Here is a 14,530-nt window from a genome sequence, read left to right as displayed (position 1 = left end):
CTTTATCTATTCATCCGATGATGGACACTTAGGTTGTTTCCATCTCCGGGCTATTGTAAATAGAGCTGCAGTGAACATTTTGGTACATGACTCTTTTTGAATTATGGTTTTCTCAGGGTATATGCCCAGTAGTGGGATTGCCGGGTCATATGGTAGTTCTATATTTACTTTTTTAAGGAATCTCCATACTGTTCTCCATAGTGGCTGTATCAGGTTACATTCCCACCAACAGTGTAAGAGGGTTCCCTTTGCTCCACACCCTCTCCAGCACTTATTGTTTCTAGATTTTTTGATGATGGCCATTCTAACTGCTGTGAGATGATATCTCATTGTAGTTTTGATTTGCATTTCTCTAATGATTAATGATGTTGAGCATTCTTTAATGTGTTTGTTGGCAGTCTGTATATCTTCTTTGGAGAAATGTCTATTTAGGTCTTCTGCCCATTTTTGGATTGGGCTGTTTGTTTTTTTGTTATTGAGCTGCATGAGCTGCTTGTAAATTTTGGAGATTAATCCTTTGTCAGTTGCTTCATTTGCAAATATTTTCTCCCATTCTGAGGGTTGTCTTTTGGTCTTGTTTATGGTTTCCTTTGCTGTGTAAAAGCTTTTAATTTTCATTAGGTCCCATTTGTTTATTTTTGTTTTTATTTCCATTTCTCTAGGAGGTGGGTCAAAAAGGATCTTGCTGTGATTTATGTCATAGAGTGTTCTGCCTATGTTTTCCTCTAAGCGTTTGATAGTTTCTGGCCATACATTTAGGTCTTTAATCCATTTGGAGCTTATTTTTGTGTATGGTGTTAGGGAGTGATCTAATCTCATACTTTTACATGTACCTGTCCAGTTTTCCCAGCACCATTTATTGAAGAGGCTGTCCTTTCTCCACTGTACATTGCTGCCTCCTTTTTCAAAGGTAAGGTGACCATATGTGCGTGGGTTTATCTCTGGGCTTTCTGTCCTTTTCCATTGATCTATATTTCTGTTTTTGTACCAGTACCATACTGTCTTGATTACTGTAGCTTTGTAGTATAGTCTGAAGTCAGGGAGCCTGATTCCTCCAGCTCTGTTTTTCGTTCTCAAGATTGCTTTGGCTATTCGGGGTCTTTTGTGTTTCCATACAAATTGTGAAATTTTTTGTTCTAGTTCTGTGAAAAATGCCAGTGGTAGTTTGATAGGGATTGCATTGAATCTGTAGATTGCTTTGGGTAGTAGAGTCATTTTCACAATGTTGATTCTTCCGATTCAAGAACATGGTATATCTCTCCATGTATTTATATCATCTTTAATTTCTTTCATCAGTGTCTTATATTTTTCTGCATACAGGTCTTTTGTCTCCTTAGGTAGGTTTATTCCTAGATATTTTATTATTTTTGTTGCAATAGTAAATGGGAGTGTTTTCTTGATTTCACTTTCAGATATTTCATCATTAGTGTATAGGAATGCCAGAGGTTTCTGTGCATTAATTTTGTATCCTGCTACTTTACCAAATTCATTGATTAGCTCTAGTAGTTTTCTGGTAGCATCTTTAGGATTCTCTATGTATAGTATCGTCATCTGCAAACAGTGACAGCTTTACTTCTTTTCCGATTTGGATTCCTTTTATTTCCTTTTCTTCTCTGATTGCTGTGGCTAAAACTTCCAAAACTATGTTGAATAAGATTGCTGAGAGTGGGCAACCTTGTCTTGTTCCTGATCTTAGTGGAAATGCTTTCAGTTTTTCACCATTGAGGACGATATTGGGCTGTGGGCTTGTCATATATGGCCTTTATTATGTTGAGGAAAGTTCCCTCTATGCCTGCTTTCTGGAGGGTTTTTATCATAAATGGGTGTTGAATTTTGTCGAAAGCTTTCTCTGTATCTATTGAGATGATCATATGGCTTTTCTCCTTCAATTTGTTAATATGGTTTATCACATTGATAGATTTGCGTATATTGAAGAATCCTTGCATTCCTGGAATAAACCCCACTTGATCATGGTGTATGATCCTTTTAATGTGCTGTTGGATTCTGTTTGCTAGTATTTTGTTGAGGATTTTTGCATCTATGTTCATCAATGATATTGGCCTGTAGTTTTCTTTCTTTGTGACATCCTTGTCTGGTTTTGGTATCAGGGTGATGGTCGCCTCATAGAATGAGTTTGGGAGTGTTCCTCCCTCTGCTATATTTTGGAAGACTTTGAGAAGGATAGGTGTTAGCTCTTCTCTAAATGTTTGATAGAATTCGCCTGTGAAGCCATCTGGTCCTGGGCTTTTGTTTGTTGGAAGATTTTTAATCACAGTTTCAATTTCAGTGCTTGTGATTGGTCTGTTCATATTTTCTATTTCTTCCCGATTCAGTCCTGGCAGTTGGGCATTTCTAAGAATTTGTCCGTTTCTTCCAGGTTGTCTTTTTTATTGGCATAGAGTTGCTTGTAGTAATCTCTCATGATCTTTTGTATTTCTGCACTGTCAGTTGTTACTTCTCCTTTTTCATTTCTAATTCTATTGATTTGAGTCTTCTCCCTTTTTTTCTTGATGAGTCTGGCTACTGGTTTATCAACTTTATCTTCTCAAAGAACCAGCTTTTAGTTTTATTGATCTTTGCTATCGTTTCCTTCATTTCTTTTTCATTTATTTCTGATCTGATCTTCATGTTTTGTTTTTGTTTTGTTTTTTGCGGTACGCGGGCCTCTCGCTGCTGCGGCCTCTCCCGTTGCGGAGCACAGGCTCTGGATGTGCAGGCTCAGAGGCCATGGCTCACGGGCCCAGGCACTCTGCGGCATGTGGGATCTTCCCGGACTGCGGCACGAACCCGTGTCCCCTGCATCGGCAGGCGGACTCTTAACCACTGCGCCACCAGGGAAGCCTGATCTGATCTTTATTTCTTTCCTTCTGCTAACTTTGGAGTTTTTTTGTTCTTCTTTCTCTGATTGCTTTAGGTGCAAGGTTAGGTTGTTTATTCGAGATGTTTCCTGTTTCTTAAGGTAGGATTGTATTGCTATAAACTTCCCTCTTAGAACTGCTTTTGCTGCATCCCATAGGTCTTGAGTCATCATGTCTCCATTGTCATTTGTTTCTAGGTATTTTTTTATTTCCTCTTTGATTTCTTCAGTGATCACTTCGTTATTAAGTAGTGTATTGTTTAGCCTCCATGTGTTTGTATTTTTTTACAGATCTTTTCCTGTAATTGATATCTAGTCTCATAGCATTGTGGTCGGAAAAGATACTTGATACAATTTCAATTTTCTTAAATTTACCAAGGCTTGATTTGTGACCCAAGATATGATCTATCCTGGAGAATGTTCCATGAGCACTTTAGAGAAATTTGTATTCTGTTGTTTTTGGATGGAATGTCCTATAAATATCAATTAAGTCCATCTTGTTTAATGTATCATTTAAAATTTGTGTTTCCTTATTAATTTTCATTTTGGATGATCTGTCCATTGGTGAAAGTGGGGTGTTAAAGTCCCCTACTATGAATATGTTACTGTCTATTTCCCCTTTTATGGCTGTTAGTATTTGCCTTATGTATTGAGGTGATCCTATGTTGGGTGCATAAATATTTTCAATTGTTATATCTTCTTCTTGGGTCGATCCCTTGATCATTATGTAGTGTCCTTCTTTGTCTCTTCTTATAGTCTTTATCTTAAAGTCTATTTTGTCTGATATGAGAATTGCTACTCCAGCTTTCTTTTGGTTTCCATTTGCATGGAATATCTTTTTCCATCCCCTCACTTTCAGTCTGTATGTGTCTCTAGGTCTGAAGTGGGTCTCTTGTAGACAGCATATTTATGGGTCTTGTTTTTGTATCCATTCAGCCAGTCTGTGTCTTTTGGTGGGAGCATTTAATCCATTTACATTTAAGGTAATTATCGATAGGTATGTTCATATTCCCATTTTCATAACTGTTTTTGGTTTGTTATTGTAGGTCTTTTCCTTCTCTTGTGTTTCTTGCGTAGAGAAGTTCCTTTAACATTTGTTGTAAAGCTGGTTTGGTGGTGCTGAACACTCAGCTTTTGCTTGTCTGTAAAGGTTTTAATTTCTCCATCAAATCTTAATGAGATCCTTGCTGGGTAGAGTAATCTTGGTTGTAGATTTTTCTCCTTCATCACTTTAAATATGTCCTGCCAGTCCCTCCTGGCTTGCAGAGTTTCTGCTGAAAGATCCGCTGTTAACCTTATGGGGATTCCCTTGTGTGTTATTTGTTGTTTATCCGTTGCTGCTTTTAATATGTTTTCTTTGTATTTAATTTTTGACAGTTTGATTAATATGTGTCTTGGTGTGTTTCTCCTTGGATTTATCCTGTATGGGACTCTCTGTGCTTCCTGGACTTGATTAACTATTTCCTTTCCCATGTTAGGGAAGTTTTCAAGTATAATCTCTTCAAATATTTTCTCAGATCCTTTCTTTTTCTCTTCTTCTTCTGGAATCCCTATAATTCGAATGTTGGTGCGTTTAATGTTGTCCCAGAGGTCTCTGAGACTGTCCGCAGTTCTTTTCATTCTTTTTCCTTTATTCTGCTCTGCAGTAGTTATTTCCACTATTTTATCTTCCAGGTCACTCATCCGTTCTTCTGCCTCAGTTATTCTGCTATTGATCCCATCTCTAGAGTATTTTTAATTTCGTTTATTGTGTTGTTCATTGTTGCTTCTTTTATCTTTATTTCTTCTAGGTCCTTGTTAAATGTTTCTTGCATTTTTTCTATTCTATTTCCAAGATCTTGGATCATCTTTACTGTCATTATTCTGAATTCTTTTTCAGGTAGACTGCCTATTTCCTCTTCATTTTTTAGGTCTGGTGGGTTTTTATCTTGCTCTTTCATCTGCTGTGTGCTTTTCTGTCTTCTCATTTTGCTTATCTTACTGTGTTTGGGGTCTCCTTTTTGCAGGCTGCAGGTTCGTAGTTCCCGTTGTTTTTGGTGTCTGTCCCCAGTGGCTAAAGTTGGTTCAGTGGGTTGTGCAGGCTTCCTGGTCAAGGGGACTAGTGCCTGTGTTCTGGTGGATGAGGCTGGATCTTGTCTTTCTGGTGGGCAGGTCCACGTCTGGTGGTGTGTTTTGGGGTGTCTGTGGACTTATTATGATTTTAGGCAGCCTCTCTGCTAATGGGTGGGGTTGTATTCCTGTGTTGCTAGTTGTTTGGCATAGGGTGTCCAGCACTGTAGCTTGCTGGTCGTTGAGTGAAGCTTGGTGCTGGTGTTGAGATGGAGATCTCTGGGAGATTTTCACCATTTGATATTATGTGGAGCTGGGAGGTCTCTTGTGGACCAGTGTCCTGAAGTTGGCTCTCCCACCTCAGAGGCACAGCACTGACTCCTGGCTGCAGCACCAAGAGCCTTTCATCCACATGGCTCAGAATAAAAGGGAGAAAAAGTAGAAAGAAAGGAAGAGGAAGGAAGGAAGGAAGGAAAATAAATAGAAAGGGAGGGAGGAAGGAAGGGAGGAAGGGGATAAAATAAAATAAAATAATTAAAATAAAAAGTAATTAAGAAATTTTTTTTAGAAAAGAAAAAAAACAGATAGAACCCTAGGACAAATGGTGAAAGCAAAGCTATACAGACAAAATCTCACACAGAAGCATACACATACACACTCACAAAGAGGAACAGGGGAAAAAAAATCATAAACCTTGCTCTTAAAGTCCACCCCCTCAATTTGGGATGATTCGTTGTCTATTCATGTATTCCACAGATGCAGGGTACATCGAGTTGATTGTGGAGCTTTAATCCGCTGCTTCTGAGGCTGCTGGGAGAGATTTCCCTTTCTCTTCTTTGTTCGCACAGCTCCCGCAGCTCAGCTTTGGATTTGGCCCTGCCTCTGCGTGTAGGTCACTGGAGGGTGTCTGTTTTTCGCTCAGACAGGACAGGGTTAAAGGAGCAGCTGCTTCAGGGGCTCTGGCTCACTCAGGCCAGGGGGAGGGAGGGGTATGGATGCAGGAAGAGCCTGCAGTGGCAGAGGCCGGCAGGACATTGCACCACCCTGAGGCATGCCACGTGTTCTCCCAGGGAAGTTGTCCCTGGATCCCGGGACCCTGGCAGTGACGGGCTGCACAGGCTCCCAGGAGGGCAGGTGCGGATAGTGACCTGTGCTCGCACACAGGCTTCTTGGTGGCGGCAGCAGCAGCCTTAGCATCCCATGCCTGTCTCTGGGGTCCGCACTTTTAGCTGTGGCTCACGCCCGTCTCTGGAGCTCCTTTAAGCAGAGCCCTTAATCCCCTCTCCTCATGCACCAGGAAACAAAGAGGGAAGAAAAAGTCTCTTGCATCTTCAGCAGGTCCATACTATTCCCCAGACTCCCTCGGCTAGCCGTGGTGCACTAACCCCCTGCAGGCTGTGTTCACGCCGTCAACCCCAGTCCTCTCCCTGCGCTCTGACCGAAGCCCGAGCCTCAACTCCCAGCGCCGCCCGCCCTGGCAGGTGAGCAGACAAGCCTCTCGGGCTGGTGAGTGCCGGTGGGCACCAATCCTCTGTGACGGAATCTCTTCGCTTTGCCCTCCGCACCCCTGTTGCTGTGCTCTCCTCCGCGGCTCTGAAGCTTTTCCCCTCCGCCACCTGCAGTCTCCGCCCGCAAAGGGGCTTCTAGTGTGTGGAAACCTTTCCTCCTTCACAGCTCCCTTCCAGAGGTGCAGGTCCCATCCCTATTCTTTTGTCTCTGTTTATTCTTTCTTCTTTTGCCCTCCCCAGGTATGTCTGGAGTTTCTTGCCTTTTGGGAGATCTGGTGTCTTCTGCCAGCGTTCAGTAGGTTTTCTGTGGGAGTTGTTCCACGTGTAGATATATTTCTGGTGTATCTGTGGGGAGGAAGGTGATCTCCGCCTCTTACTCTTCCACCATCTTCCTTATTCCCCTTTGAGAATGTCTGCCAAACCACAGAGAAAACACTTTGATGACTACACGTGATATGGAAGCATAAGGTGAAGTTCAGCACACTCTCAAGTTGACATCTCTTAGGTAAAACTGGGACCCCCAAAGGGCTCTCCAAACTCCTGAACTCCACACTATGGAGGCAGCCCTTTGGATATGCTGTCTCTCTGCTTCCAGGCAGCTCAGGTCTTACATTTCAGTTCATAATCAGTTTTGAATTCATTTTTGTGCATAGTGTCCAGTTTGCATAGTGTCCAGAATAGTCCAGTTTGATTCTTTTGCATGTAACTGTCCAATTTCCACAATACCATTTATTTAAGAGACTGTCTTTTCTCCATTGTATGTTCTTGCCTCCTTTGTTTTAGATTAGTTAACCACAAGTGTGTGGGTTAATTTCTGGGCTCTTTATTTTGTTCCATTGATCTACTTGTTTGTTTTTGTGCCGGTACCATACAGTTTTGATGACTGTAGCTTTGTAGTATAGTCTGAAGTCCGGGAGTGTGATACCTCCAGCTCTGTTCTTCTTTCTCAAGATTGTTTTGCTATTTGGGGACTTTTGTTTCCATAGAATTTTAGAATTATTTGTTTTAGTTCTGTGAAAAGTGCCATTGGTGTTTTGATAGGATTGCATTGAATCAGTAGGTTGCCTTGGGTAGTATGGTCATTTTAACAATATTCTTCTAATCCATGAATATGGTATGTCTTTCCATCTGTTCTGTCATCTTCAATTTTTTTCATCAGTGTCTTAAAGTTTTCTGACTGTGGGTCTTTTACCTACATAGTTGGATTTATTCCTGGATATTCTATCCTTTTCGATATGATTTAAATGGGATTATTTTCTTAATTTCTCTTTCTGATAGTTCCTTGTTAGTATATAGAAATGCAACAGATTTTTATATATTAATTTTGTACCCTGCAACCTTACTGAATTTTGATGAACTCTGGTAGTATTTTGGTGGTATATTTAGGATTTTCTATGTATAGTATCATGTCATCTTCAAACAGTAACAGTTTTACTTCTTCCTTTCCAATTTGGATTCATTTCTTTTTCTTGTCTGATTGCTCTGGCTAGGAATAAAAGTGTTGAGAGTGGGCATCGTTGTCTTGTTCCTGATCGTAGAAGAAATTCTTTCAGTTTTCACCATTGAGTATGATGTTAGCTGTGGGCTTATAATATATGGCATTTACTATGTTGAGGTATGTTCCCTCTATACATCTTCATGGAAAGTTTTTTTTAATCATAAATTGTTGAATTTTCTCAAATCCTTTTCTGTATCTATTGAGATGATCATATGATTTTTATTCTTTATTTATATATTCTTCAATTTGTCAATGAGGTATATCCCACTGACTGATTTGTGGATATTGAACTATCCTTGCATTCATTGGATAAATTCCACTTGATCATGGTGTATAATTCTTTTAATATATTGTTGTATTTGGTTTGCTAATACTTCGTTGAGAATTTTTGAATCTGTGTTCATCATATTTTTATCACTGATATTAGCCTGTAATTTTCTTTTTTTGTGATATCTTTGACTGGTTTTAGTATCAGGGTGATGCTGGCCTCGTAGAATGAGTTAGGAAGTGGTCCTTCTTCTGCATTTTTTGGAATAGTTTGATAGGTGTTTACTCTTTTCTAAATGTTTGGTAGAATTCACCTGTGAAGCCATCTGATCCTGGACTTTTGTTTGCTGCGAGTTTGTTTTGGTTTTGGTTTTTTTAAATTACTGATTCAGTTTCATTATTGGTAATTGGTCTGCTCATATTTTCTATTTCTTCCCGGCTCAGTCTTGGAAGATTGTACATGTCTAGGAATTTGCACCTTTCTTCTAGGTTGTCCATTTTATTGGCATGTAACTGGTTGTAGTAATCTCTTACGTTCTTTTATATTTCTGCGGTATTGATTGTAACTTCTTTTTTATTTCTGATTTTATTGATTTGGGCCCTCCCATTTTTTTTCTTGAAGAGTCTAACTATTTAGATCTGAAGTGCATCTCTTGTAGGCAGCATACATATGGATCTTGGTTTTGTATCCATTCAGCCACTCCATGTCTTTTGACTGAAGCATTTAGTCCATTTACATTTAAAGTAATTATTGATAGGTATGTACTTGTAATTTTAAATCTTAGATTTTTAAAATACTTCAGAGGCTTTTCTGAATTCGAAATAGTTTTTATAACTTCAGTAAATTAAAATTATAAACAGTAAAGCTAACATTACCTTAGATGTTCCAAAGCTATGCATAAACTTAATAAGATTTGAATTTAAAATCACAAGTGTAAATCCCTTAATTGTATATTCCAGATTGAAGTTTCAAGACTCTCGTTCTAATATGCTCTTAAACATTACAGGTATATAAGATTTCAAAAGGCATAGATCCCTTCCTAATAAAAAAATCAGTAATATGATTTGGCCTGTTTTTTACTTTGCTATATTTAAGTCTGAGTTTTCCAAGGGTTAAAATATGCATAGCCACTGAAAGAAGACTGCACAGCCCCAGTTAATTGAGACATCTGCTGGCTGCTCAGTGGATTCCTCTCAGGGGCCCTGCTGAAATTCACGGAGCCCTGGATTGTGGTTAATTTGACATGGCTTTTAGAGGAGAAAGAGGGCAGTGTCTTGCGGGGCACACAGCCCACATAGCCTGATTCCTCAGTATGTTGATGGAAGAGGGTAGGACCACCCAGGTTCATCACTGGATTGGATTTTGCATTTCTATGACCTTTACAGTAAACACTTATTCTTTCCATATATCTCTAGAGATGCGTGAACTTGGTGGAACTTTGCTATTCTTTCTTGTTCTTAGAATGGCATCATTCTCGTGGAATATTCTGAATGGTACTGATCCTTAATGTGCTCTCCAGTTGTATTTGGATCATTCACATGGCTTTTTCTGACTTGCTATTACAACCTGTAAGATCAATCTACTGACATTTTCTAGGCATGTATTATCATTTTCCTATTATTGCCTTGATTATCATTACAATATATCTGAATATTTATTCCTTCCCTTTCTTCTAATTCAATGCACAGATTTTTTATCAGTTGCTGAAAAGATAAGAACAAGCTCTTCTTTTTAGCTTGTCTCCAGCAGACTCCTAGTCTTGGGCATGGGCAGAGGTCACTTGCCCCTTCTTTACTTCTTACAGGTCACCTGTGCGGGGACATTGCTGTGCTGTTGACTTCCTACTTCTGCAGAGGAGATGCTGTGGCCTTCTTCCTTAAGCGACTTCAGCATGGGCTAAAGTCACCATCTTTGCCCTTCATAAGCATACAGCTGCACACATTGAGTTGGTTTTATCCTATGGCCAGGGAGAGAAGAAACATTAAAAGAAACTATTTGTGGGGCTGGAGGGAGGGTAGTTTTAGCAATATTTGCAAAGATGAAAGGTTGTTTGGTTTCTATAACAGAGGCTTCCATTTCCCTTAACCACAGCCATACCTATAAGGATGCCTTGGCAAAGAATTCGCCAGGGCTTTGCCTGAAGATCTGCTATTTTGTAAGGTAACATTTCTGCATGCATTTGGGACTTTGTGGAGTGGGGTGAAATGAAAGAGCCAGAGACTCTAGCTCTTTCCTTTCCTCCCTGCCTTTCCCTTCCTGACCATCTATACAACACCTCTGGACAGACCAGAAAGGTCAATTGTTAGTACTGGAAATTCCTCAAAGAGCGTAGTCGGTTTTTTCTGATGTGCCTGAGCTTAACATTTTATACCAATGTTTTTGTCAACCTTACAGCATTTTGGTATCAAGTGACATAAGGGAAAGGTTATTTTGTTTGTTTTTATTCCCAAGTATAAAAGTAATGTAGCTCATATTAGAGCACTTTGAAAATATAGAGAAGAATATAACTATAGTAATAATCACTTATATCCAACTACCTATTTTGGTATATTTCCCTTGTCTCTTTCCAAGTAGGTTTTTTAACATAGTAGAGATCAAAATACATACAAAATTTTGTATCCTATAGTTTTCACTTAACTTTAAATCATAGGAATCTTCTCTAGTCATTAAAAAACTTCTTGTAAACATTATTTTTAATGGCCATGTAATACCCTGAGGTATAATAAAGTGTAATTTACAGATGCATTGTCCAATCTTTGGACGTTTGGTTTGTCTGCCATTGTCTTATTTGTCATTCTCTCTGATACACATGGTTGTGCCTAAATCTTTGCAGCGGCTTCCTTCATTATGATTCATCTTAGCATAGCATAGCATTTAATATGTGGGGCGCAGAGGATTGCCAGTGGGTGGTTTTCTTCTCTTCCCCCCACCCCTACTCCAGTTCCTTATATTCTGTGTAGAGAATATAGATTCTATATTCCCAGGAATATAGAACAAACCAGCCCCTGTCTCTTTCTGAATCCTTTTTGCGGGAAGAACCCACCACAGTGTGAGTCCTTGGCTTCAGGTTTGGCTTGTGTTTTTTAAATCCCACCATGTAGGTATTGGATAACAGAATTCTGGATCATGTTTAAAATAGATGCCAGCCTGGCAAGCACTATGGAAGAGTTTCAGGAACTGGTGAAAGCTAACGGCGAGGAGCTGCACTGCCACCTGATTGACACAACTCAAATGTGAGTGTCGTGGTTCTGACGCCTCTTTCGAAACCACCTCCCTCCTGTAATACAACCCAGGCCGCGCAGCAAGGCTCTGCGTCCCACTGTGACGTCTGCTCTACCCACCCCAAGAAGCCCTCAGGCAGGTTCAGATGGCCTCATGGAAGAGAAAAGCTTGACATGTAGCAGGAAAGCATAGAAGCCCCCTGGTGATCACGGTGTACGTGACTAATATCCAAGAGCAGGAAAAAAGAAGTCTCTGTGAGAAAGAAATCAGGAAGCCAGATATTGACTAAAATTTATATAAATCCCAATACACTGAAAGTATGGTGACTAAATCGGTGCCTCTCCAGCAGCTAACGCCTGGAGGGCCCCTGCGCTTATAAATGGGGAAGGGACTGCTGGAAAATGGATCGAGCAAAGGGTTTATAACATATTCGGTAAGCCAAGAAGTTCTGCAAGAGACACTTAGACCTATGCAGAGATGGAAAGGATCTCAGGAATACTGCATATTATTCCTTGGATTTCTTATTTATGAGATGGTCCCACTCTGGAAAAATGAATGCCTGTCCTAATCTGGGGAGAGGAGAGTACACTCATCATTTGCTAAGGTTTTCACAATGTGGCCCCTTTGTTCTGGAATAATACAGATCCCTAGGACATAGAATTCTAGGACTGAAACATATTTCCAAGATGATTTTATCCAACGTCCTGGGAAACAGGCTCAGCAAGGCTTGCTTGTCTGGAGTCACACAGCTAGCTGAGTTAATGGCAGAGCAGAATCTGGACTGTGAGAGCCCTCAGTGCCCTGTGCCGTGGCCGTGTGGAAATGATTTCCAAATCACGTCAGAGTCCCAATTAAATCTACATAGCGGGTTGGACTCTGTACTTCTTTGCTTAGAATTATAATAACTTGAGAGGTAAAAGAAGGTTTTGCAGTAACAGTGTCTTCATTTTTTAAATGCAGCACACAGGGCCCAGGGCAGTTCTCAAACCCTGATTTCCTTATCCCAATACACCCCTAGCTGACTTTCCTCTACCAATATTTTCCACGGTATATTCTTTAGAAATTAGTCAGTGGGATATTGCCCGACCAGATATACTTGAGAAAGAGAGAGTCGAACTTCCTTTTTGCAATGCATCTCAGAGTGGGTAATATGCTCTTTGGCTAAGGGGGCTGCAGAATTTGTAGCATTTCCCAAACTCATTTGACCACAGAACCCTTTTGTCAAGAGACAAGGTTCTCAGGAACACAGGTTTGGGAAACACAGATCTGCAACCTGCTACCTTCTCTTTGCTTCCTTAGTGTAGGAAATTGAAACTGAATAAGAAACACGTGGATTGATTACAAGAAAATGTGTGTGGGGCTAACTCTAGGGTTAGCTAGACTTCCTTGGTCATTTCAGTGGCTGGGGACATTTGAGGAAAATGCCACAAGTCTGCCCAGAGCGACCACCTGTTCCTACACATGATTACCCAGCATGGCATCTCCTCTCTGTGGTTCTCTGTGCTTTTCTGGCATGAAAACTGCCCCACTACCTTGAGATTTCCAACCACATAGAGTCCCCATCACCCTCATGAGATGAGGAAACACACAGAAGGCATGGAGAGAGCAGACCTGCCAGGGCTACACAGAGGAGCCAGGACACTGTGAACAATGCCCGAGACTCTGTCCTTCCCACAGACTTAAGACAACTGCATTTTACCCAGTTCCCATAGCACGTTCACAAGGCTCAAGGAAAACCATCAAAGCTTCCTGGTCGCCACCATAGGAAAAACTGATGTGGGGAAACTTAATGCATTGCTTTGACCAAGGAAAGTTAGGTAACGGTGCTTTGCATAGTCTTGTGGGAAGCATTACTGGATTTATTTGCATTAAAAAGCAATTTTGATTTATTCTTTTTCCCTGTCTTCTCCCTTTCATTTTTACCCACAAAAGCAATGCCCGTGACTGGTCCAGGAAACTGACTCAAAGGATAAAATCGAACACCAGCAAGAAACGAAAAGTCTCCCTGCTCTTTGACCATCTGGAACCAGAAGAGCTCTCCGAGCACCTTACCTACCTGGAGTTCAAGTCCTTCCGGAGGATATCTGTATGTACCCGAGGGGCCGGAGAAAAGCTTCCCTGGGATATCTCTGAAAATAAGCAGAGGAATTCAACAGGCCATCCACCTCCTAAGCCTAGAGGCCCCCTCAGCGCTGGCAGGCTTTGCCATCACTCTGTGTCGTTGGGAAAATCAGGACACGCTGCCTTGTTTGTTGCTCCTGCTTTGCTGCATGCTCCCATCGTCCAAGCCCACCTCCCTCAGCCCACCACTCGCTCAAGTGGCAATACTGTGGGCACACATGGTACCCTGCACACGTGAGTGTACACACAGCAGGCATGCGCATACACACACACACATTTTATTCCTGATAATCATTAGGCTTCCAGAATGGATTTTTTAAATTTTCCTCCAAAAAAATGAGGCTAAGTCCTGTAAGAGGACTTGAATTCATTCTAGAATAGGCTTTGGATGGCTGTGGGAAATCTCAAAATAAATCAGATGCTACTGGTCTAGCCCAGAATTTACCTAAACCCTTGAGGTGGTGCTGACATGGCCCAGCAGTCTCCCCTGATTCTAGAGAGAAACTGTGCTGACACAAACCTTGCTCACTGAAACTCCATATGTGATACCAAAGAACACCAGCTCCATACAAGAGAACTTGCCAACAGAGCCTCACTGGCCGATATGATTTCCTGAGAAATGACTCCATTCAGCCCCCACCGCTATGGAAAGATACAGTTTTGAGCTTTGCTCTAAAAGTAGAGACTACCTAGTTGCTGGATGCATTTGTTAGATGTACCTGTTCCCTGCTGAGGTGATGGAGGCCCAGGGGCGGCTTGGACCAGGTCACACAGTTTATTAGAGTCAGAGCTGAGACCAGGATCACAAGCCTCTCTCGGTCACTCAGCGCCAATTAATTGAGGCTGCTTGTGTTTGGAAGGAGAGCTGCAAACCAGGTTACAGGGGTTATTATAGCTTTTCTCCCATAATGTTGACAGCCTCCCTGTTTTCACACAGCTATTTTGCCAATCAGCCAGGAACCTCCCCGCCCCCTCCAGCCCAATTTGGAAATACGTCTCCAAGCATT

At 41.1% G+C, this 14,530-nt stretch overlaps 1 protein-coding gene across 3 annotated transcripts in view; it reads left to right on the top strand.

The window, feature by feature from the left end:
• Positions 1-14,530, top strand: part of RASGRP1 (RAS guanyl releasing protein 1) — an 85,081-nt gene that overhangs the window by 45,589 nt on the left and 24,962 nt on the right. For all 3 annotated transcript variants that reach the window (XM_065900203.1, XM_065900208.1, XM_065900212.1), the window contains exons 4-6: positions 10,278-10,340; positions 11,282-11,413; positions 13,335-13,488. In XM_065900203.1, coding sequence (XP_065756275.1) covers positions 10,278-10,340; positions 11,282-11,413; positions 13,335-13,488 — 349 coding nt within the window. The remainder of the gene's footprint in view (positions 1-10,277; positions 10,341-11,281; positions 11,414-13,334; positions 13,489-14,530) is intronic.

The sequence above is a fragment of the Phocoena phocoena genome, chromosome 2 (assembly GCF_963924675.1).
Source record: "Phocoena phocoena chromosome 2, mPhoPho1.1, whole genome shotgun sequence".
Classification (NCBI taxonomy): Eukaryota; Metazoa; Chordata; class Mammalia; order Artiodactyla; family Phocoenidae; genus Phocoena; species Phocoena phocoena.
Note: the sequence above shows the minus strand (reverse complement) of the source record. Positions and strands in the feature narration are given on the sequence as shown.